The 22,358-nt window shown below is 53.4% G+C and overlaps 1 protein-coding gene and 1 long non-coding RNA gene across 18 annotated transcripts in view; one reads left to right on the top strand and one right to left on the bottom strand.

Annotated features, from left to right (window-relative positions):
• LOC141408811 (uncharacterized) overlaps positions 1–3,396 on the top strand; it is a 12,452-nt gene extending 9,056 nt beyond the window's left edge. The window contains exons 2-3 of the long non-coding RNA XR_012425794.1: positions 1,474–1,661; positions 3,024–3,396. This is a non-coding gene — a long non-coding RNA (uncharacterized lncRNA). The remainder of the gene's footprint in view (positions 1–1,473; positions 1,662–3,023) is intronic.
• STARD3 (StAR related lipid transfer domain containing 3) overlaps positions 1–22,358 on the bottom strand; it is a 27,244-nt gene extending 4,886 nt beyond the window's left edge. For 3 of the 17 annotated variants that reach the window (XR_012425789.1, XM_074019498.1, XM_074019500.1), the window contains exons 1-6: positions 22,271–22,358; positions 4,869–5,138; positions 1,503–1,580; positions 759–836; positions 585–638; positions 84–215 (exon numbers count right to left, since the gene is read on the bottom strand). Coding sequence is in view for 6 of the 17 variants with exons in the window: in XM_074019498.1 (XP_073875599.1) it covers positions 84–87 (4 nt within the window). In the remaining 11 variants the exon portion in view is untranslated. Of the gene's footprint in view, positions 1–83; positions 216–584; positions 639–758; positions 837–1,502; positions 1,581–4,868; positions 5,139–5,423; positions 5,525–21,221; positions 21,370–22,270 lie in introns of those variants that run through there. The other 14 variants (XR_012425790.1, XR_012425788.1, XR_012425785.1 and 11 more) reach the window with 9 other exon arrangements.

The raw sequence follows: 22,358 nt of genomic DNA, 5'->3' as shown, positions 1-22,358 counted from the left end.
GGTGGCAAGATGCTTCAGACTGACTGTCATGCCCGCAACTCCCCTCCCTTGGGGCTGGGGCAACCCTCGCTGCACCCCCCTACCCATGAGCCCTCACATCGTTCCTCTTCGGCTTCCTGGGGTAGGACTTTGAAGTCAAGGAACCAGGTCTCCAACCAGGCGAGGACGAAGGAGACGATGGGGAGCAGGTAGCCAAATGCCCCTTTGCTGAGCAGCTGTGGAGGGAGGGGGCTGAGCTCCATGGCAGGGGTCACCCCAAACCCAGAGCCCTCTCCTGTGGCTACCAACTCTAGCCAGCCAAACTGGCATATACCCCATTCCTGGTACCAGCTGCTTGGGAACCCTCTCAAGTCTGCAGCAGGATAAACTGGGATTAGGCTGGAGGAATAACTTTCTGATTCTTGGAGCTTCAGGGGGCTAAGTCAGGGAAGGATGATTCCTTAGAGATACCAAAGCACAGGATTCCCTCTCCCCCTAATCCGGACAACAGGGACAGACACCCCAAATTAGAGAAATGCTCCTCTCTAGAAGCATACCACTGAGGTCTGATGCCCACCAGACTGGCCAGACCCTGAGCCACTGACCTCAGAGAGGATGACCTTGACAATGAGGAATGCACTGGACACCAGCGTCGTGACCTGCCCAGGGGAGGGAAGGAGGAAGGGGAAGGCAGAGGCTGGGAAGTGAGTTCTCCTCCATCCCATCCCTTCCACCAGCCCTTCCAGGGCCCAGGAGCTGCCAGGGAAGTGGCATCTTACCGCAATCACCCACCAGTGCTGGAGCCGCAGCACGGCATAGCCCAGGAGCAGTCCAGAGAAGCGGAAGAAGGCCAGGACCTGGTGGGATGGGAGCCAGGCTATCACAGGAAGCTAATGCCCCCAACCGTGCTGCAGGCTGACCTCCCCTCTGGTCCTGCCCCCACATTCCCTCCCTATGGGCATGCACACCTCAGGGGACAACGACTGAGTCAGCATTTCTCTGGGACAATTTGGATGTAACCTTGGACAGGGGTCTTATCTTCCCTCTCCCACCTGGGGCTCTCTGACGGGGGCTTTGTGGAGGAAAGGTTATTTATTTATTTATTTTTTTGAGACAGAGTCTCACTCAATCTTGGCTCACTGCAACCTCCGCCTCCCAAGTTCAAGTGATTCTCCTGCCTCAGCCTCCCAAGTAACTGGGATTATAGGCGCGCACCACCACGCCCAGCTAATTTTTTGTATTTTTAGTAGAGATGGGGTTTCACCATGATGGCCAAGCTGGTTTCAAACTCCTAACCTCAAGTGATCCACCCACCCCGGACTCCCAAAGTGCTAGGATTACAGGCACGAGCCACCATGCCCGGCCTTGTGGAAAAAAGGTTTTAACGACTGATGGCTCCCAAAGGATGGGAGCTGAATCTCTGATCAGACTGGATATATGCTGCAGAAAGAGAACCCAGCGGAAGTCATTTCCCTGCTCCCTCTCTGCCTCCAGGGTCCCCGGGATCTCCCAAGGCCACTCACGAAGATGTCGAAGAAGGAAGTTTTGAAGTTGTACTGGATGATCTCCTGCTCCAAGTTCTTGCGGATGCCTGTGTTGGTCTGTGAGAGGGAGATAGGAAGAGCTCTGCAGGTAGAAGCAAGGGCCTGGGGCTGCCCCTCACCTCCCAGAAGTGGCAAGAGGTAGGGGAAGGAGGAACCTGGAGGGGAGGCTGTTAGTGCTAAGCCACCACCAGGGGGCCCCAGAAGCACCAAAGGAGCTCAGCCCAAGGCCAGAGACCTCAGACACCAATACCACTGCCCTAAGGATCCAGGCCGCCCTGATAGGCAGGGCTAGCTTCCAGCACCCTGCCCAGGAAGGGGCAGGCTGGGAGGCTTGGGGGCTGTGCAGGGGAGGCAATGCGCCCTACACAGGGCCAGCAGAAGGGCGCTGGAAGCCCACCTCCGACGGAATTCCATCTCCCTCCTGGCACTGCAGTGCTCCATCTTCCCAGCCATAATCCATCTGAGCTGATGGGGGCTGGGGGTGGGCAGTGGTGTCAGACAGAGCCTCAGGTAGCAAATCAATTGATTAGGTTTATGCTTAATGGGCAAAATCCATCACGCTGCTGGAGAGGGTGGAGACAGAGTGGATGTGTCCTTGCCTCTGTCCCTACCCCAGTCAGCCAGACATTTTCACCAGGACCCCTGAGGCCTTGGCCCCAACTCCAATGTCCAGAGGTCTGAGGGAACTGGACGGACAGCAGGCCAGACTCTGGCCTGACTCCTTGGAAGGACAGGGGTGACAGGCCTAGGCTTCTTCAGCCACCTTGGAGAAGACAGGACACAGGGAGACTCTGGGCGATGGAGCCCAGGAACCCTGGAGAGGAAGACCCCTCACAACTGCCTAGACCGGGGCTTCTGCTCTCCAGCAGGGCAGCCAAATCTGGCAGGGGGAGGCTTGTTAAAGATGCAGATGCTCCCCCACTGAGCACACAGCCCCACCATGTGCCTCTCTACCTCAAGCCCACCCCAGCCCCACGAAATCTGATGCCGCCTCTCCTCTGGCTGCTGCTGAGGCCTCCAGGCCTGCCACCTACCCACCCCACCCAACCCACACCACCCAACACTCCTCTTGCTCCTCAGACTCTGTCCTGGGCTCTGCAGCCCCTTCCACCCTCAGTCACTGGGCCTCAGAGCTCTGTCCTCCTTCCTCTTCTCTCCAGCCTGGGCACCCACTGGTGCTGACTGATCAGGACTTGGGACAGCCAAGTCTCAGCCCCTGCTTTGCCACTCTCTGGCTCCAAATCCCCTGCTCAGCACGACCCTACTGAGGTTCTTATAACCACTGGGCAACACAGACACAGTCTGTCAGCGAACTAAAAATATATATGCTCCCAAATATAAAACTAAAACTACAAGACTGAAAATCAATACAATATTAAATGTCTGCCAAGGGAAACATCATGCGCACTCTACTAATTGTTCAATGCAGGATTCTGAAATGTTTCATGACATCTGAAAACAATTAGTAAGTTAGACCTTCTCACTTTGCAATATTCCCAGGTATGCATGAGGACTGCAGAGCAATCGCAGCCGACACAGCCAAATAACTTCAAAGGCACAATTACAGAGGTCAGGCACAGTGGCTCATGCCTCTAATCCCAGCACTGTGAGAAGCCAAGATGGGAGGATCACTTGAGCCCAGCAGTTTGAGACCAGCTTGGGCAACATAGTGAGACTCCACTTCTACCAAAAAAAAAAAAAATAGCTACACGTGGTGGTGCACCTGTGGTCCCAGCTACTGGGGAGGCTGAGGTGGGAGGAACCTTTGAACCTAGGAGTCGGAGGCTACAGTGAGCTGTGATCACACCACTGCACTCCAGCCTGGCCAACAGAGCGAGACCCTGTCTCAAAACAAACAAAAAAAAAAACAAAAGTAAACTTATCAAAATCTTTTCAGCTCTTCTTGGGTAAGGAAACATGTATTCAATGAAGGATGCAGGTAAGTTTTAGTGTTTGCTTTGATGTCGGATGGGACCTTGAAAAGGAAGTCTGCCAAAGACCTCAGAAGCTCTGCAGAAGGCCCTGAGCCTGCTGGGCCACAGCTTTTTCATGGGTAAGATGGCCCCTAGGGCCATCCATGGCTGTGGCTCCAGCTCACTGAAGGTGCCAGCTCATCTCCAGGGCACAATGGACAGTCACCCTCAGAGCCTCAGAGCCCTGTCTCTCCCTCTAGCTCAACATGCCCAGCATCAAACTTATTTTCTTTGCCCCGAGCTGGCCCCTTCTCCGAGCTCATCACCTCTATTAACAAGACATTGTTTTCTTGTCACATAAGCTTGAGACCTGGAGGAAGGGCCCTTGCCATTCAGAACTCTGATGGGGAGCCCACGCTGCAGAAGGAAAACAAGGGGAGGACTCATGGGGCCGAGTCCCTTGCTGAGGTCATCGGGTCAATTCCAAGGAGGAGCTGGGACAGAACTGAGCCTGGAGTGCCCAGCTTCCAGAGCTCCTGCTTCTGTGGGCTTGGTCCTGCCCGGAGACCAGATCAAGCCACTGCCAACTAGACTGTGTTCCCGAGGGTGGGCCAAGCACTATGTGGGGTGGGGGTGGGGCAGCTCTGGTCTCCAGGCTGCCCAGCAGCATCTTATTAGAGCCACTGGGAACTGGGAGTTTTTCCTGTTTTGCTTCCCACTCTGCCCTCTGCTTTTATTTATTTATTTATTTATTTATTTATTTATTTGAGTCAGGGTCTCAGTCTGTCACCCAGGCTGGAATGCAGTGGTGCAATCATGGCTCACTGCAGCCTCAGACTTCTGGGCTCAAGCGATCCTCCCACCTCAGACTCCCAAACAGCTGGGACAACAGGTGTGCACACCACACCTGGCTAGCATCTGCTTTTAGCACAGTGCCTAGGACACAGCAGAAACTCAAACAATGTTTGCTGAATGAACGAATGAATGAATGAATGATTGAACAAACAAATGAATGAACCAACTGGAGCTGGAGGGCAGTGGAGCAGTGGGGCAGTGGCAGGCAGAAAGAAGACAAAGGTTTCAACAGATCAGCCAGAGCTAGGTCTCCCCCTCCTCCTCTCTCGGGAGCCTCCACTAGGGGGCAGTATGGGGCAGAAGCCAAGAGCATGAACTCTGGAGCCACAGGGTGGGTTCAAGGCCGTGGCCTTCACACATGTGCATGCAGAGGGACCTTGGCCAAATGATGCAACCGCTCCGAACCCCTCCACAGCCCTTCATTCAGAATATGAGAACCCCTGTTGTTCCTCCCAGTCTTCATTTTACCCAGCTAACCAACCCCAGGGGAGAGGCAGCCCTCCCATGTGGCAGATGGACAAACTGAGGCCTGGGTGGCCTGCAACACAGCCTGTGCCCCAATCTCGCCTCCACTCACATTCAGTTCGATGATCCAGAGCAGGGAGATGAAGAGCAGGTCGAAGGTGACAAAGAGACAGAAGGTGCGGCGAACATCAGAGATGGCCCTGCGCTTCTCAGGTGGTGGAAGGAGGTGCGAGGAGAGGCTCTGGCTGTGGGACAGCGAGGAGCCCAGGGAGGCCACGGCGGGCAGGCTGCACTCCAAGTCTCGGGCCAGCTCCCCGGGCAGCTTGCTCATCCTGGTGGGCCCCCACCTCAGGGCGGGGAAGGCGGGGCCTCAGAGGCAGGGCTGGGAGAGATGCAAAGGCAGAGTCCAGTCAACCTCCTCCTGTCCCTCCCACACAGCCCCAAGGGTTGCCATTGGCTCCCAAATGCATTTGTCCCCACACTGAGTCCCAAGCCCACGGCCCAGGGCACTGTTGCCCAAACGTCCTCCACCAAACAGCCTGGCTCCTAGGTTGCAGGGCTGAGCATTCCGCTAATTATCTGTCCTTCCTGGTGCTCCCTGCCCCAAGCCCAGCAGCCACAGGGTTCACCCCTGGAGGGTTCTGGGGTCCCTCTGCTGGGTACCTACCCACTCCCGGATCCCTGGGGCCGCAGCCTGCTCCTGCCAGGCCCAGCCCTGAGCTCCAGCCTCTGGTCCTGTCAACAGCCTCTGGGCCTGCCACCACCCCCAGGAGAAGAGGGCCCCAAGCTCTGTTCTTTGTTTTCCAAGCACAAAGCCACATTCCCTCCCAGCAGCCAATCTTCCCCTCCCACCCCCTAATCCATGGCAACTGGGAGGGCCTTCCTAGAGCAGTGTCTGTGTATCTGGAGCTATGGAGAGCAGGCATCTTGGTCCCTCTCAGCTCCACCGCCCCTTGCCCTGCCCAGGCCCAACCACCACCATCTCTTCCTGGACCACTGCAATCTGCTTCTCACGGGTGGGCCTCCAGGCTGCCTCTCTCATCCTCCTGCTCTTCACACAGCTGGCCTAGAGAACGCGTTCCAATGCCCTCCCAGGGTTCCCCACCCTTCTCAGGCTAACAGTCTCCTCCTCACCAGGCCCTCTCAGTCCAGGCCTGCGGGGTGGCCTCTGCCCAGCCCTTCTTCCTGTCTTGCTGCCACCGCCACTCTGGCCTTCTTTTACATCCCTCAATACAGCTGCCCTATCCTGCCTTGGGACCTTGGATCTGGCTCTCCCCATGCCTGGAATGTTCTCCCACAGACCTTTCAACAGGCAGCTCAAAAGTCCTCTTCTCAGAGAACCTCCCACCCTGCTGCCCCCACTCACAGCATAACATAGTGAGCTGCCTTCCTTTCTTCACTGAGCTGGGTCACTAACTGAAATGATCTTTATTGTTTTCACTGTTTCCCCTTTTCTCACTAGACTGGAAACTCCACGGCCTCAGGGGCTTTATCTGACATGGTCACTGCTGTCTCCCTGGTGCCCAGCACAATGCCTGTCAGGCAATGGGTGCTTCCTGATTGTTGAATGAATGAATGCTCAGTGGGTCTCCTGGCCCTCAGCTCCATGCTACACAGCAGACAGCAACAGGGCAAACCCTAAAGAGAGGAGGAAGCAGCCACTCTGGAGGCCAGCCCGATGCTCTACCACCCCCCGCCCCATGTCCACTCAGGGCAGGATGGTTGTTCTTTTACAGATATGACAACCAAGGCCCAGAGAGGTGAATGGACTTACCCAATCCCTTACCATCCTATGCCAACATCGGGCTCTCAGGAACCCTAAAGACAAAAGGAACTCTGGCACTCCCTCCCTGCAGGTAGCCCCCAGGCCTAGGGTCTCTGCTTCACCCATGTGCTGGGCTCTAAGAGGCCCCACCCCTTGGGTGAGAAGGAAAGGTCCCATTGAAAGTCAGAGAGGAGCTGAAGCAGGGACACAAAAACTCACCAGCTTGGTGGGGCCTGAGCTTCTGGGACTTGACCAAGAGGCTCCCTGAGTCTCCCCCACACCCCAGCACCAGGGGGCAGTTTGGGGGCTAGAGGAAGGGGAGCTCTAGATGTTTGTCCCTGATCTTGGGAAAGCAAGATCTAAGCACTCTCCCCTCCTGACACGTCCCACCACACTTTCGCTATGTGGACTACCTTCCTGGGCCCCTCAGTCTACCACGTCCAAAACAAGCACAGCTCAGTTTGTGGCTGGCAGGAGGTTCTGAGCAAGCCAGCTCATCCATCCCTCTGCCCCGTGCAAGCCCCCACGAACAGGAACTGACTGTTCACAGCAGAGTCGGGGGACAGGCGAGGCAGAGGCACCAGGCCAAGGCTACTCCCAACACCACACTCTGAGCCCCAGGACAGGTTCATCTCCACAGTGCCACGGAGAAGCTGGGCTCAGCTCCGGAAAGAGGCAGTGGGGAGGGGATGTGACAAGCCGCTGGCAATGGGACCCTCAACATCCGTCAGCCAGATCTGTGCCAGACTGCACGCTCGGCACATCCCTCATGGTGACAGGATGCAGCTCCAGGGCAGGTGACATTTCCCTGTCTCTGAGAGCCCTTTTGTTTGCAGCCAGACCTGTCTCCCTTCCTCACTCTCTCCATCTCTCCTCATCTTTTGTATCTGTTTCACAAAGTAACTTTCCATCTGTGTGGGGTTTTGTTTGTTTTTTTAGAGGCAGGGTCTTGCTCTGTCAACCAGGCTGGAGTGCAGTGGCACGATCATGGCTCACTGCAGCCTTCAACTCCTGAGCTCAAGTGATCCTCCTGCCTCAGCCTCCCAAGTAGCTGAGACCACGGGCGCCCGCCACCACACCAGGCTAATTCATTTTATTTTATTTTTTTTAGAGACGGGGGTCTCACTATGTTACCCAGGCTGGTCTCAAACTCCTGGGCTCAAGGATCCTACTGTTTTGGCTTCCCATGGTGTTGGGATTACAGGCGTGAGTCACTGCGCCTGGCCTATATTTCTTGTAAGTATCTTTTTACCTGTCTCCCTCTCCCTCTCTCATGTCTGTCATTTCGGGTTTGTTTGAAATGATGGACATTTATCATCTCCCAGTTCAGGAGGCTGGAAGTCTGAGAAAGGTGTTGGGAGGGCCGTACTCCCTCTGACCCCTTCCTTGCCTCTTCCTGGCTCCTGGCGGTATGTGAGCAATCTGTGCGAGCAATCTGGTGTGATTCGGCTTGTAGCCACACACGTCGACCTGTCTTCGTGGTCACATGGCGCTCTTCCCATGTGTCCATCTTCACACGGCCATCTCTTGATACAGACACCAGTCATACTGGGCCACCCTCCTCCAGTATGACCTCACCTTGACTGATCACATCTGCAATGATCCCGGTTCCAAATAAGGTCACATTCTGAGGTACAGGCGGTTAGGACTTCACCGTATCCTTTTTTGGGGGACACGATTCAACCCCTAACAGTAACCTATCTGTTTTTTTAAGAAATGGGGTATTCTTTTTTTTTTTTTTTTTTTTTTTTGAGACGGAGTCTCGCTCTGTCACCCAGGCTGGAGTGCAGTGGCCGGATCTCAGCTCACTGCAAGCTCCGCCTCCCGGGTTCACGCCATTCTCCTGCCTCAGCCTCCCGAGTAGCTGGGACTACAAGCGCCCGCCACCTCGCCCGGCTAGTTTTTTTTTTGTATTTTTTAGTAGAGACGGGGTTTCACCGTGTTAGCCAGGATGGTCTCGATCTCCTGACCTCGTGATCCGCCCGTCTCGGCCTCCCAAAGTGCTGGGATTACAGGCTTGAGCCACCGCGCCCGGCTAGAGATGGGGTATTCTTGAAATCCTGGGCTCAAGCAATCCTCCCTCCTTGGTCTCCCAAAGTACTGGGATTACCCATTAGCAGTAACTTACGGCTTTAGTGTCTGCTTTATCCTTCTTACATTTCTTTTGTACAAAGGAATATACTTCCTTTGTATATATTTCTTTTTCTTCTCTGTGGCCCAGGCTAGAGTGCAGTGGCACAATCCCGGCTCACTGCAACCTCCACCTCCCGGGTTCAAGTGATTCTCCTGCCTCAGCCTCCTGAGTAGTTTGGATTACAGGTGCACGCCACCATGTCCAGCTAACTTTGTATTTTTAGTAGAGATGGGGTTTCACCATGTTGGCCAGGCTGGTCTTGAACTCCCAACCTCAGGTGATCTGCTTGCCTTGGCCTCCCAAAGTGCTGGGATTACAGGCGTGAGCTACCGTGCCTGGCCTTATATTTCTTATATCCTTTCTTTCTTTCCTTTTTTTTTTTTTTTTTTTTTGAGACAGAGTCTCGCTCTGTCGCCCAGGCTGGAGTGCAGTGGCCGGATCTCAGCTCACTGCAAGCTCCGCCTCCCGGGTTTATGGCATTCTCCTGCCTCAGCCTCCTGTAGCTGGGACTACAGGTGCCTGCCACCTTGCCCGGCTAGTTTTTTTGTATTTTTTAGTAGAGACGGGGTTTCACCATGTTAGCCAGGATGGTCTCGATCTCCTGACCTTGTGATCCGCCTGTCTCGGCCTCCCAAAGTGCTGGGATTACAGGCTTAAGCCACCGCGCCAGGCCTTATTCTTTCTTTCTTACATGGACAGTAGCTTGCTACAGATGCTCTCTTGCTTGTTATTTTTTCATTAACAGTATATCCTGGTGAGCACTCCATATCAGTTTTACATTGTCTTTCTCGTTCTTTGATAGAGATGCTTGGTACTCCATTTTATAGACAAACCCTAGTTTATTCAGTCTCCCATGAATGAGCGCTTAGATTTGTAATTCCAGAAATGCTGCAATGAATAACCTTGAGCATATATACACACACAGACATATTCCCGTTGTTGGAAATATATCTCCAAGACAGATTCCTAGAAGTGGTATTGCTGGGTCAAATTGCATATGTGGTTTTGTGAGGTACTGCCAAGTTCCCTTTGCAGTTTGCACTCCCACTAGCAATGTACAAGAATGCCTGTTTCCCCACAGCCCACAGAACATATCGTCATCCATGTCTGTCTGTATTTCTCCCCATCTGGGTCTTCCTCTCAATCTATCTCCCATTTATGAGTCTTTCTCTTCACTCCCATCAGTCTCTCCCCCTTTCTCCACATTTCTCTCTCTCTTTTCTCCTCTTTCTGCCTCTCTCCTCCCTCATTCCCTCCTTAGTCCTTGCCTCACTTCCAGGTGCTGTCGCTCGCCTACTCCAGGCTACTTCTGTGTCTGTCTTTCCCTCTGACTTTCTCTCTCCCTGGGGACAGGACTTCGATGGCAGCAGCTTGGGTGTGAGACGCACTTGGAGTGGCAACCACACTGACACTCACACGCCCAGACGTCCCTGTCGAAGCGAGAGACACAGATGGGGCTAGAGCAGAGGTGTTGCGGGAGCCCCGGAGAGTTGAAGATGCCAGGGAGTGTGGGAGCCAAGCATGGGGGCTCGAAGGCAGGGGCGGTGGCAGTTGGCCAAGAGTCAAAGAAAGGGGGTTCGATATCACCCTCCCACCGAAAGCAGCTCAAGGTCCAAATGACAGCCTGTACAGTAGGCAGAGCACTGGCCCGGAGTTAAGGAACCTGTACCCCAGTCTCCGGGTAACCACTAATTCCACGTAACTCTGGACAAGTCCTTCTCACCAAGCCTCTGTTTATCTGGGGGAAAGTCAGTGGTTTTTTTCAATCATCTCCCTCCGCCTTTTTTTAAAGAGAGGATCTCACTCTGTCATCCAGGCTGGAGTCCAGAGGCGTGAACATGGCTCACTGTAGCTTTGACCTCCTGGGATCAAGTGATCCTCCTGCCTCAGCCTCCCAAGTAACTGGGACCACAGGCACACGCCATTATGCTCAGCTTATTTATTTATTTATTTATTTATTTATTTATTTATTTATTTTGAGATGGAGTCTCGCTCTGTCGCCTAGGCTGGAGTGCAGTGGCGCCGTCTCTGCTCACTGTAAGCTCCACCTCCTGGGTTCAAGCGATTCTCCAGCCTCAGCCTCCCGAGTAGCTGGGACTACAGGTGCCCACCACCACGCCAGGCTAATTTTTTGTATTTTTAGTGGAGATGGGGTTTCACCGTGTTAGCCAGGATGGTCTCAATTTCCTGACCTCATGATCCGCCCGCCTCAGCCTCCCAAAGTGCTGGGATTACAGGCATGAGCCACCGCGCCCGGCCATGCTTAGCTAATTTTTAAAGTTTTTGTACAGACGAGGTCTATGTTGCCCAGGCTGGTCTTGAACTCCTGGGCTTAAGCGATCCTCCCACTTCAGCCTCCCAAAGTACTGGGACTACAGGCATGAGCCACTGCACCTGGCTACAAACCACCTCCTTTTCAAAGCAAGATAAACATTTAAAATAATAATACCAGCCGGGCGCGGTGGCTCAAGCCTGTAATCCCAGCACTTTGGGAGGCCGAGACGGGCGGATCACGAGGTCAGGAGATCGAGACCATCCTGGCTAACACGGTGAAACCCCGTCTCTACTAAAAAATACAAAAAATTAGCCGGGCGAGGTGGCAGGCGCCTGTAGTCCCAGCTACTCGGGAGGCTGAGGCAGGAGAATGGCGTAAACCCGGGAGGCAGAGCTTGCAGTGAGCTGAGATCCGGCCACTGCACTCCAGCCTGGGTGACAGAGCGAGACTCCGTCTCAAAAAAAAAAAAAAAAAAAAAAATACCTTACTTGGAACCTCAATATATAAAACAGATAAAAACCAGACTGCTATGGGTAAAAGCAGCTACTGAATCCCACCTTTCAGCCTTTCCTCAAACTCCAGCATCACCCTGAGCGAGGCCTCGTTGGCTGCAGTTTGAAAATGGGGCTCACTCAGATGACTTTGAAAGGTCTTTGAGCTCCATCACACCACCTGCCAGTCTAAGTGATAAAAACCTGCCGTGGCGTGGAACTGCCCTGCGCAGTCCCCAAAGTGCTCATTCTCTGGCTGACTGTAGGCTGCCGAGCCCTGGAGGCATCACAGCTAGCGCCAGCGCCCACCCACCACACCCACCCTCCTGATGAGGGGGAGGCAGGAATGGACAATACGGAGACGGCCCAGCCCCCTGGGAGCAGCACCCTACCCACTGCCAAAAGCCCACTGGTTGCTGTCACTGGCCTCTCCCAAGCACCTTCCGAACTGTCAGAGGGGAACAGCGGGGAACAGCACGTGTGGTGTGAAAGAGTCTGCCTGGGATGGCTGCAGACTTGACAATCGAATGTCTGCGGAAGCTGAACTGCTAAGGCTTGGGGAGGGAGTGAGAGTGGGAGGTAGGAGGGAAAGTGGAGGGTTTCTTTTCTTTCTTTTTTGAGACATAGTCTCGCTCTGTCACCAGGCTGGAGTGCAGTGGCGTGATCTGGGCTCACTGCAACCCCTGCCTCCCAAATGCAAGTGATTCTCCTGCCCCAGCCTCCCGAGTAGCCAGGACTACAGGTGTCCACCACCACGCACGGCTAATTTTTATATTTTTGGTAGAGATGGGGTTTCACCACATTGGCCAGGATGGTCTCAATCTCTTGACCTCGTGATCCGCCTGCCCTGGCCTCCCAAAGTGCTGCGATTATAGGCGGGAGCCACCGTGCCCAGCAAAAGTGGAGGTTTTACCATCCTGGGTTACAGGGGGAAGTGGGTGGGGAGGGGGGAAAGTCAGGTGCCAGGGCACAGAAGATTATTCCTGAGGCAAAGGGAAGGGGTGGGCACAGGCCCCCACACCCCTTCCCAGGCCTTCTCTTCCTCACCCCAGGATACAGTAGTACCAGCCCCACTTGTAATGGGGTTTTGGGTAGTGTGCTGGACTCAGGGCAAACATGAGGTGGCTGGTATCATGGAAAAAGGAATGGACTCTGAGGTCACAGTTCAAATCTCAGACTGCCCCCTTCCTAGCTGTGCGATCTGGGGCAAAGCATAACCCTTCTGAGACTCAGTTTCCTCAGCTGCATTAAAACAGGCAACAATAGGCTGGGTGTGGTAGCTCAGGCCTATAATCCCAGCACTTTGGGAGGCCAAGGAGGAAGGACTGCTTGAGCCCAGGAGTTCAAGACCAGTCTGGGCAACACAGCAAAGCCCTATCTCTACAAAAAATATAAAAATTCGCCAGGTGTGGTAGCACACAACTGCAGTTCCAGCTACTCAGGAGCCTGAGGAGGAAGGATCACTTGAGCCGGGGAGGTGAGGTTGCAGTGGGCTGAGATTGTGCCACTGCACTCAAGCCTGGGTTACAAAGGGAAACCCTGTCTCAAAACAAAACAACAAACAACAAACAAAAGGTTAAAATGGTAAGTTTTATATTATGCATATTTTACCATGACAAGAAAAGGCAAGAAGCCAGACATGGTGGCTCACGCCTGTAATCTCAGCACTTTGGGAGGCTGAGGCAGGTGATCACCTGAGGTCAGGAGTTTGAGACCAGCCTGGCCAACATGGCAAAACCCTGTTTCTACTAAAAACACAAAATATAGCCAGGTGTGGTGGCACGCACCTGTAGTCCCAACTACTTGGGAGGCTGAGGTGGGAGGATTGATTGAACCTGAGAGGCGGAGGTTGCAGTGAGCCGAGATCGCGCCACTGCACTCCAGTCTGGGTGACAGAGTGAGACTCTGTCTCAAAAATAAAAAAATAAAAAGGCAAGAATCCCTGTGTCACAGGGCTGGGTGTTGAGGTAGGTCTCAGGAAGGAGTATGGTAAGTGCTTGGTCAGTGGTGGTTGAGATAGACTAAGTAGCTGGCAAGACTTTTCGGGTAAGTGGGGGCTGGGAGCAGTGGCTCAGCACTTTGGGAGGCTGAGGCAGGAGGATCACTTGAGGTCAGGAGTTTGAGGCCAGCCTGGCCAACATGGTGAAATCTCATCTCTACTAAACATACAAAAAAATTAGCCAGGCATGGTGGTGTGTGACTGTAATCCCAGCTACTTGGGAGGCTGAAGCAGGAGAATCACTTGAACCCGGGAAGTGGAGGTTGCAGTGAGCTGAGATCACACTATTGCACTCCAGCCTGGGTGACAAAGCGAGACTCTGTCTCAAAAAAAAAAACAAAACAAAAGAAAAACCTTTTAAGTAAGAGGTAAATTGTGAGAGGGGGAGGTTAAATACACTACAGTGACATATAATAAAAATCACCCTAAAAGGCCTGGGTTCAAATCCGAACTCTACAATTCACCTGCTGTGTGGCTCAGAGCAAGCTCCCTAACCCTCTAGCCTGGTTCCTTCATCTATAGAAAGGCCAGGTTATTCCAGCTGCAGGCAGAGGTGAATTCCAGGTTGGGGGAGGGACAGGAAGTAGAGGACTGTCCTGGCTCCCTGCATAGGCTCTTAGGGGAGTGCAGGGGCAGAGACCGGTCCCTCTGCAATTGCAAGCTCCCACCCAGGAAGCAGCATCAGCTGACCCTTCACGCAGACAGAAGAGGAGGACAGCAGGATGGCTAAGCCGCCTCCCACTCACCCACCCCCAATTTTCAATTTCCACAAATCTCAGGCTGCAGAACCACAGACGGGGTTCCCTGCTAGCCCTTGGTCATACCCCAGGCCAGCCACCTTTCTTCAGGGAGGCAGCTCCAAAGCCCAGCTGACCGATCACAGCTCTCAGTAGGCATTTATCAGCCAAGGCAAGTCTGCGATTTTTTTTTTTTTCTTTTTTTTTGAGAGAGGGTCTAGCTCTGTCACCCATGCTGGAGTGCGGTGGTATGATTACAGCTCACTGCAACCTCAAACACTCCCCAGCTCAAGTGATCTTCCTGCCTTAGCCTCTGAGTAGCTGGGACTATAGGCAGACGCTACCATGCCAGACTAATTTCTAATTTTTCTTTCTTTCTTTTTTTTTTTTTTTTTTTTTTTTTTTTTGTAGAGACAGGGTCTCACTATGTTTCCCAGGCTGGTCTCAAACTCCTGGACTCAAGCAATCCTCCCACCTCGGCCTCCCAAAGTGCTGGAATTACACCACACTTAGGCTTTTATACCTGGCCTAGGCCTGTGATTTGAACAAAGTCACCTACTCACTGTGCAAGCCTCCACTGCTGCATCTGTAAACTGAGGCTACCTGTCTTGACCCTGGGCTGTCTGGGGCACCAAAGGAGACAATGATAATGATTAGCGTGCCTAGGACAGTGCCTGGCACCACAGAGTAACTGGTTAATGTCTAACCATATAGAAATTAACTACCGCTATCGCTTCCAGTCTCCTGGCCCTTTCCCACCTCCTAGCCTCCCAGGGAGGGCTAGGCCAAACTTTACAAGTTCCACCTACTGCTTATTCCACAGAGCTGTGCTCTGGGACTCAGGGGGAAGGGGAACAAGTCTCATCTATATCCAAAGATGACTCACATCTCTGGGCAGAGTGAGTTCTCCAAATCCCCCAGAGGCTAGAGGAACAGTAGACACAGGTCCTCCACACATCCCCCTGCCATATTCCACAGGAAATGCTAGCACCAGCACCCCCTGCCCATGGGGGCTTCCCAGGAAGTCCCTAACTCAGTACAAACCAGGATCAGTGAAGCTGAGAGAACTGGACTCCATGCCAGGAGATGGGTCAAACCTCAGATTTCCACCTTGCTAGTCACTTAACCTCACCATGCCTCAGTTTCCTCCCCTGTAAAATGGGGTTAACAATATCACCTACTCCTTATAGGTTTATATGGATTAAATGACTTATTCAATGCAATGGCCTAGAAGAGATTCTGACACAGAGTGGTGGCTGCATGAGGGTTAGCTGGGATTACTTTCCTGCTCTTCTCCAGAGAGAGTCTTGAACTCTGACTGACTGGTGAGATGGCTTCAGGCCAGGCCTGGGGTTGTTTTGAGTCAAGCAGCCCTGTCAATGCCAAGTTAACAGAGAGTCCGCAGAGGGTAGAAGGCAGAGGCCCTGGGTGTGGAGGAGGTTGGTCTTGGTCTGTGTCCCGCTGCTGGCTGGCCCAGGAGGGTGCTGGTTAGGGGAACGCAGGATAGCAGACCAGAGAGGCTGCACAGCATCCAGATGGGCCGGTGCAGAAGACACAGATCCAGCTGGCCGTGGCCTCCGGTGGCACCCTGCAGACATCATCTCCTTAATGCATCACACCCCCTCCCAGAAGCTATAGTGATGACTCATGGGAAGGAGAGCTGCCCACAGTCCCCCAGCCAGGAAGGGGCACAGCGGAGCCGACCCCAGAGGAACATGACCTTCCCCCATGCCAGGCTGGGACCTTCTAAGTACAAATGTTGCTGCCTGCAAGAGCCCTTGCTAGCTGGGGGACAGTGTGTCAAGAGGCCCTCTTTGGGCTTAGCAGTCATCTGGTCACACCTCCCTTCCACATCCAACCATGAGCAAATCCTGTTGTCTCTTTCTGTAAAATCCGGCCAGTATCTGCCCACTGCTCACCTACCACTATGTCACCCTGTCCAGCCATCACCTCTACCTGCCACTCTTCCTTGTCCTCACCGCTTCAGCCTGTTCTCAACACAGCAGCCACAGGGATCCTGTTAAAAACCAGACCACATCTCGCCAGTGCCCCAACCTCCAATGGTTTCTCCAGAATAAAGGCATAAATCCCCACCCTAGCCTACAAGTCCTTCTCTTCCCCTTTCCTCTTCCCCTCAAGCTCTCTACTCCAGTCACACTGGTCCCTCACTGTCCACGGACGCATCAAGCATGCTCCTACCCCAGGGCCCTTGCACCTGCTGCTCTGTCAGGAGCTCCTCCCCAGGTCTTTGCATGACTTGCTCTCTCACTCCAATGAGGTCCCTATGCAAATGTCCCTTTGGAGAGACCATTCCTGAACCCTTATTTAGCCCCCACCCTCCATCCCTTACCCTGCTGTATTTTTCTTCACAGCACTTGTCACCCCTGACATATGATACATTCACTGGTCTGTGTTTACTGCCCATCGTCTCCCACTGGAATGCAAACTCCATGAGAGCAAGGACTTCCTGTGCTTTGCTCCCTGCTGCATGCCCAGTACCAGAACTGTACCAGGCTCAGAGTGGGCTTCCAGGAAATGCACTGAACGGCCATTTATACCCTTCCCTACAGCAGCACATGCACAAGTGCACATGGACACTCACGTCCAGCTGGGAGAGCAGCCCCTCCCTGCCCAGGCTGCCTCTCCCGGAGCTGGACTCCACCCTCTGCGGGGGTCTTCCCTGCCCAGAGCCCAGGCACTCTCTCCACAAGAAGGCAAGAGGAACTGGTTTCCTGGGGGCCCTCAGGCAGGGTGCCTGCTCCCCTCCCTGAGCCTGACTTGTAGGGAGAAGACTCAAGGTGAGTTAACCTTGAGTCTTTGATAACAGGGGAGGGTTAAGGAGGAGGGAGGACTCCAGACCCCAGAACTCTTCTTTTGCTATGTGGGTCAACACTCGCAGCCTCTACTCTGCTGATCATTGGCTGCTCCCAGGACACACCACAGCCCATCGCCTGGGCTCCCTGTTTCCTCATTCTTGAATGACCTCCTTCCTTTGGGGAGAACTCTGGTGCTTCAGACGACTAGTTCAAATGTCACCTCCTGGGCAGAGCTTCTCCTCACCCTTCAGACTCCCCTGACGTTTCAGAACTCTGGGTCAGCACTTCCCTTATCATAGCTAGATGTCTCTAGGCCATCTGTCCTAAGTCCTTGAGGTCCAAGTCACAATCGCAGTGCCTGGCCATGATACATGTCTAGTAAGGTAGCCTGAGGATCCGTAATGTCCACCTTGGAACAGAGGAAAGGATGTGGGTTTGGGGTTGGACACCAGTCCTGGAGGCAAAAACCTAACGCCATTCCTTATTAGATTGTGTGCCCTTGACCAAACCACTGGGTTTCCCTGAACTTCAGCCTCCTTTTCTTTAAAATGGGGAGAATATAGTGCCTACTTCACAGAGCTTGAAGGGATTAGAAATAACACATGCAGTGTCTGTGCTTAATTAACAGCAGCTATTACTACTATTCCCCATGGGGACAGTGTTAGAGGCAGGGCGCTGGCCAGGCAGGTCCAGCATAGCACTTTGCCCAAACTGAGAGTCCCAGCAGTACTGCTAAATGGAAGGTAGACCCCGGCTTCAGGGGGCTGACCCAGAATGGCACTTTTTTTTTTAAGAGACAGGTCTCACCATGTTGCCAGACTGGAGTGCAGTGGCTATTCACAGGCGCAATCATAGGACACTGTGGTCTCAAACTCCTAGGCTCAAGCCTCAGCCTCCCAAGTAACTCTGGGTCAGCACTTCCCTTATCACAGCTAGATGTCTCAAGGCCATCTGTCCTAAGCCCTTGAGGTCCAAGTCACAGTCACAGTGCCTGGCCACGGTACATGTCTAGTAAGTCAGCTAGTCTGTGGATCCGTAATGTCCACCCTGGAACAGGAAAAAGGGTACGGGTTTGGGGTTGGGCATCAATCCTGGAGTCAAAAACTTGGGAGTAGGTTCCCAAGTAGTTGAGCCTACAGGTATGTATCACTGCGCCTGGCTAGGATGGCACACTCAGGGTTACTGGCCCATGCCATCAGCCTCGGGACAGCTGGCTGACTGGCCCTACTGTAGCCCTCCACAGAGGATTTGGGAAATCCCCTGGAGAAGTGGGAGTGTAGAGAGAGGAGGACACAGCTACAATGACAAGTAAGACCCAAAGTCAAAGCCTGGCTCCGTTTCTCCTTTCCTTCCGAGGAAGCGGAAGGCGAAGAGTTAAGCCAAACAGAAACAAGACTCACCACCACACACTCCTCCCCCAGCCGAGCTGGGGAGGCTCTGCGGTTGCAGTGTACAGGAAGACCCTAACACACTGAGATCCACTCACCCTCCTTTCCCCTTGTGCCAGGCCCTGTGAATCATCAGGGATGCCCCCAGTTCTGTGATTCCATGACCTCTGACCCACTCAGGGCCAGTGAATCAGGCCCCACCTGCCCCCTTCGTGCTGCTACTAAACCAATGAGGTCGAGTTCCCAAGGTTACTCCGGAAAGGGCCAGTCATCTTCGGGAGAAAAGACTCTCTCAAGAAAAGGCTCCCAGAGGGCGAAGAACAAGGGGGGGGGGCGCGGTTTTAGCACAGGATCCTTCAGGCACCAACCCTGCCTGGACAAAGCCAGGATTAGCCTCTCCTCAGCCAGAAAAAGGGACACTTATTTTTTGTCCCACTGATGTGGCAGCTGCCCCCTTGGAGGCTGGGACCCCAAGGCAGTTTCTGAGAGACATGCAGACCTGGAGTCAGGAGACAATTCTTTAAATCCCTGCTGAGTGATCTTGACCTTACCTCCCCTGAACCTCAGCTTCCTTATCTGTAAAGTAGAGCCAACAAGGTCTCGCACTCAGTGGAACAGGCACAAGCTGCCAGATGTGCTGGATTTTTGGTCTCCCGCACGCTGCTCTCCCTTAACAAGTCTAGCTGTGTGAGAGCTCAACTTAATGCAACACGCAGGTACCAAGGGCTACAGCATGCTGGACACAGTGCAAGTCCTGGGGCCACAGGACCCTGTTCTGGTCCATCAGGGACTCTGGGTCTGGTGAGGAAGATTGGCAGATAAATAATATCATGCTGTGATCAGCGCTTTCAGGGAGGAATGAACAAAGGACCGTGGGCTCCCAGAGAAGGGATCATCTGACCCAGGCTGGAATGAGTGAAGTCAAAAAAGCCACAGGGAGGAGGTCATCTGACCCTGGCCTTGAAGAGTCAGCATCTATCAGCTGGAGGCAAGGAGGGTGGGCATTACAGGCAGGCAAAAGAGCTCCAAAAAAGGCCCAGCCCAAAGGCATGCACCATGGCCCTACCCAGGGGGCCTGGCCCCAAACACCAGGTACTAAGCCTCCAGAGCACAGATGCCCCCAGGCATGGTCCCTCCTGGCTCCCAAGTCAAGGGATGCTTCCTTATGGCCAATACAGGAAAGGAATTGCCAGCCGCAGCAGAGGACGCTGCCTCTGTCTTCCTCAGCTCCGTCTCCCGTTCCCCCACCCAGCCACCATCTACTGGAGCTCTGTTCAGAGGACCCAGCTTTCTGATCTCTGAGCCCACTCCAGCCTCTGCCTCCTTCTGATAAAATCCTCCCCTCGCTTTATAGCCCCCATTAACTGTCAGCTCCTCAGAAGCCACCCCTGGTCTTTTTCTCCCTCTAGTTCCCAGCTCTGTATACATGTCTCTAGATTGAATGCTTGCCATGTAACATGCACACATTTCCAGATTGGTTTTCCCGAACAGACCAGGTCTGAGCCCTTTTCACTCTTGAATCTTCACTCAATAAATCCAGATCCTGCCCGCCGTGTCCTCCACTCTAGCACTTTATTTATTGACAAAGAGCCAGGCTCTATCAAATGACTAGTAAACCACATCGACCATCCTCAGACAACTTATGAAATTAAAAATCATAACTGGTGAGCTATGTTGTCCTTACATAATAGTAATAACTATCTTTTTATTTATTTATTTGAGAAACAGGATCTCACTGTGTCCTTCACACTAGAGTGCAGTGGCACAACCATACCCCACTGTAACTTCAGATTCCCGGGTTCAAGGGATCCTCCCACACATACCACCATGCTCAGCTAGTTTTTAAAATTTTTGTAGCAATGGGATCTCACTATGTTGCCCAGGCTAGTTGCAAACACCTGGCCTCAAGCGATCCTCCTGCCTTGCCTCCCAAAGTGCTGGGATTACACTGCACCCAGGCAACTCACTTTTATTGAGCATTCTTGTGCCTAGCACTGGTTTAAGACCTAAACCTACAATATTTCATTCAATCCTCACAACCCTATGAAGTAGGGACATTCCTACCTCCCTTTTACAAGTGAGGAAACTGCGTAGCTGACTTCATCAAGGTCACCAAACAGGTCAGAGCCCAGGCAGTCTGATCCAGGAGTCTGTATTCTCAGCTACTATGCTATTATGGACAGGGTGCTACAGGACACAGAGGGGCAATTAACCTTGGGGGTTGGGGGGGTGCAGTGCTGCCTGCGCTGAAAAACCTGTAGAAGGTAGCTCAGCAGACAAGAGAAGGAGGTTTTCTTTTTTTTTTTTTTTTTTTTTTTTGAGACGGAGTCTCGCTGTGTCTCCCAGGCTGGAGTGCAGTGGTGTGATCTCGGCTCACTGCAAGCTCCGCCTCCCGGGTTCACGCCATTCTCCCGCCTCAGCCTCCCAAGTAGCTGAGACTACAGGCGCCCGCCACCACGCCCGGCTAGTTTTTTGTATTTTTAGTAGAGACGGGGTTTCACCATGTTAGCCAGGATAGTCTCGATCTCCTGACCTCGTGATCCACCCGCCTCGGCCTCCCAAAGTGCTGGGATTACAGGCTTGAGCCACCGCGCCCGGCCTGAGAAGGAGGTTTTCAAGCGGCGGGGGCTGGTGTGTGCAAAGTGACGAAGATATGAACAGCAAGGGTAGGCATGGCACATGCCGCAGTGCCATATTATTGGACCTTAGGGTGCACATAGGAGACTGCTAGGTCAGATCACAGAGAGCCGTGTAAATTGTGCTAGGCGTTCAGCACATAGGCAACAGAAAGCCAGAAAAAGGTTATCAGCAAGGAATTGGCACCATCAGACTTGTGTTCTAAAAGGATCACAAGACTTACAGTTTGGAGACTGGGTTGCAAGCTGCCAGGGCTGGACTGTTGGGAATTGACAACACATCAACAGCGTGGTAACAGAAGAGATGGAGTGGGCCCAGTGTGAAGGATGTTCACAAAGTTGGCAGTACTAGGTCACTTTTAAGATGTGGGACTTGAAAGAGAGGAGAAAGTGTAAGGTAATTACCAGATTTCTGCCTGGGTTAGGGTAGAGGAAGAATTAATCTGCACGGAAAAGACCAGTTCAAGTTTGGATCCGGTGAGCTCCACGTGAAGCAGAGCTGTCCCAATGGCCGCTCGATAATCAAGCGTGGAGCTCCAGGGAAGGGCTGCGCTGAAGATGTGGATCTGGGTATTTAGTTGGCGTAAAGCTGAAGCCGTCGGGGTAAATGAGACCACTGAGATTCAGAGTACAGAGCGAGGAGTTGGGTGACAGAGGAAAACGTGAAACGGGACTTCTGACCGACTGTCAGAGCGGTAGGAAGAAAACCAGGAGACACTGACTAAGCCAAAACAGGGGTGGGGTGGGGGAACGTGTCATTAGGAATGAGTGTCAATGGTACTATGCACCTCTAAGAACTCAAGACTTTAAAGGGCCCTTTTAATATCAATTAGGAAGTTATTCACAGCCGTTTCCAAAGGAAGTTGGGGAGATAAGGGATGACACTGAGACGCAGACCTACCGGAATGCGTAGATGTTTTCCTCTCATCCCAGATTCCGACCCCTCCCCATACCTGCCCCTGCTCGTAACACCCAGACACCTTCCCCTCGCCTCTCTCCTCAGTTAAGACGGAGGTTTTGGAAGGAGATCCCGAACGCCCTTCTCGGGCTCCCCAGGATAGGGGGGTCGCCAAGAGTCAGTGCTGGAGACCCCGACCCGCGCGGGGCGGAGCGAAGCGAGGCCAGGCAGAGGAAGGGGGCGGAACCTGAGACGCAGCGGGTGTGGGAAGGGTCGGATGGAAACCAGCATAGACAGCGGATGGGGAAGCGGGTTCGACCAACGGGAGACGGCCCTTTCACGCCACCCGCTCCCACCGACCGCTCTGGGACCCACCTGCTCCATGTCAGCCACGGCCCCGGCTCTTCCCGCCCCAGCCGCAGTCCGGCTCCGCAGCCTCAGTAGCGCCTCAGAGCGGAAGAAG

The sequence above is a fragment of the Macaca fascicularis genome, chromosome 16 (assembly GCF_037993035.2).
Source record: "Macaca fascicularis isolate 582-1 chromosome 16, T2T-MFA8v1.1".
Taxonomy (NCBI): Eukaryota; Metazoa; Chordata; class Mammalia; order Primates; family Cercopithecidae; genus Macaca; species Macaca fascicularis.
This window is presented reverse-complemented; position numbering and strand designations above follow the sequence as displayed.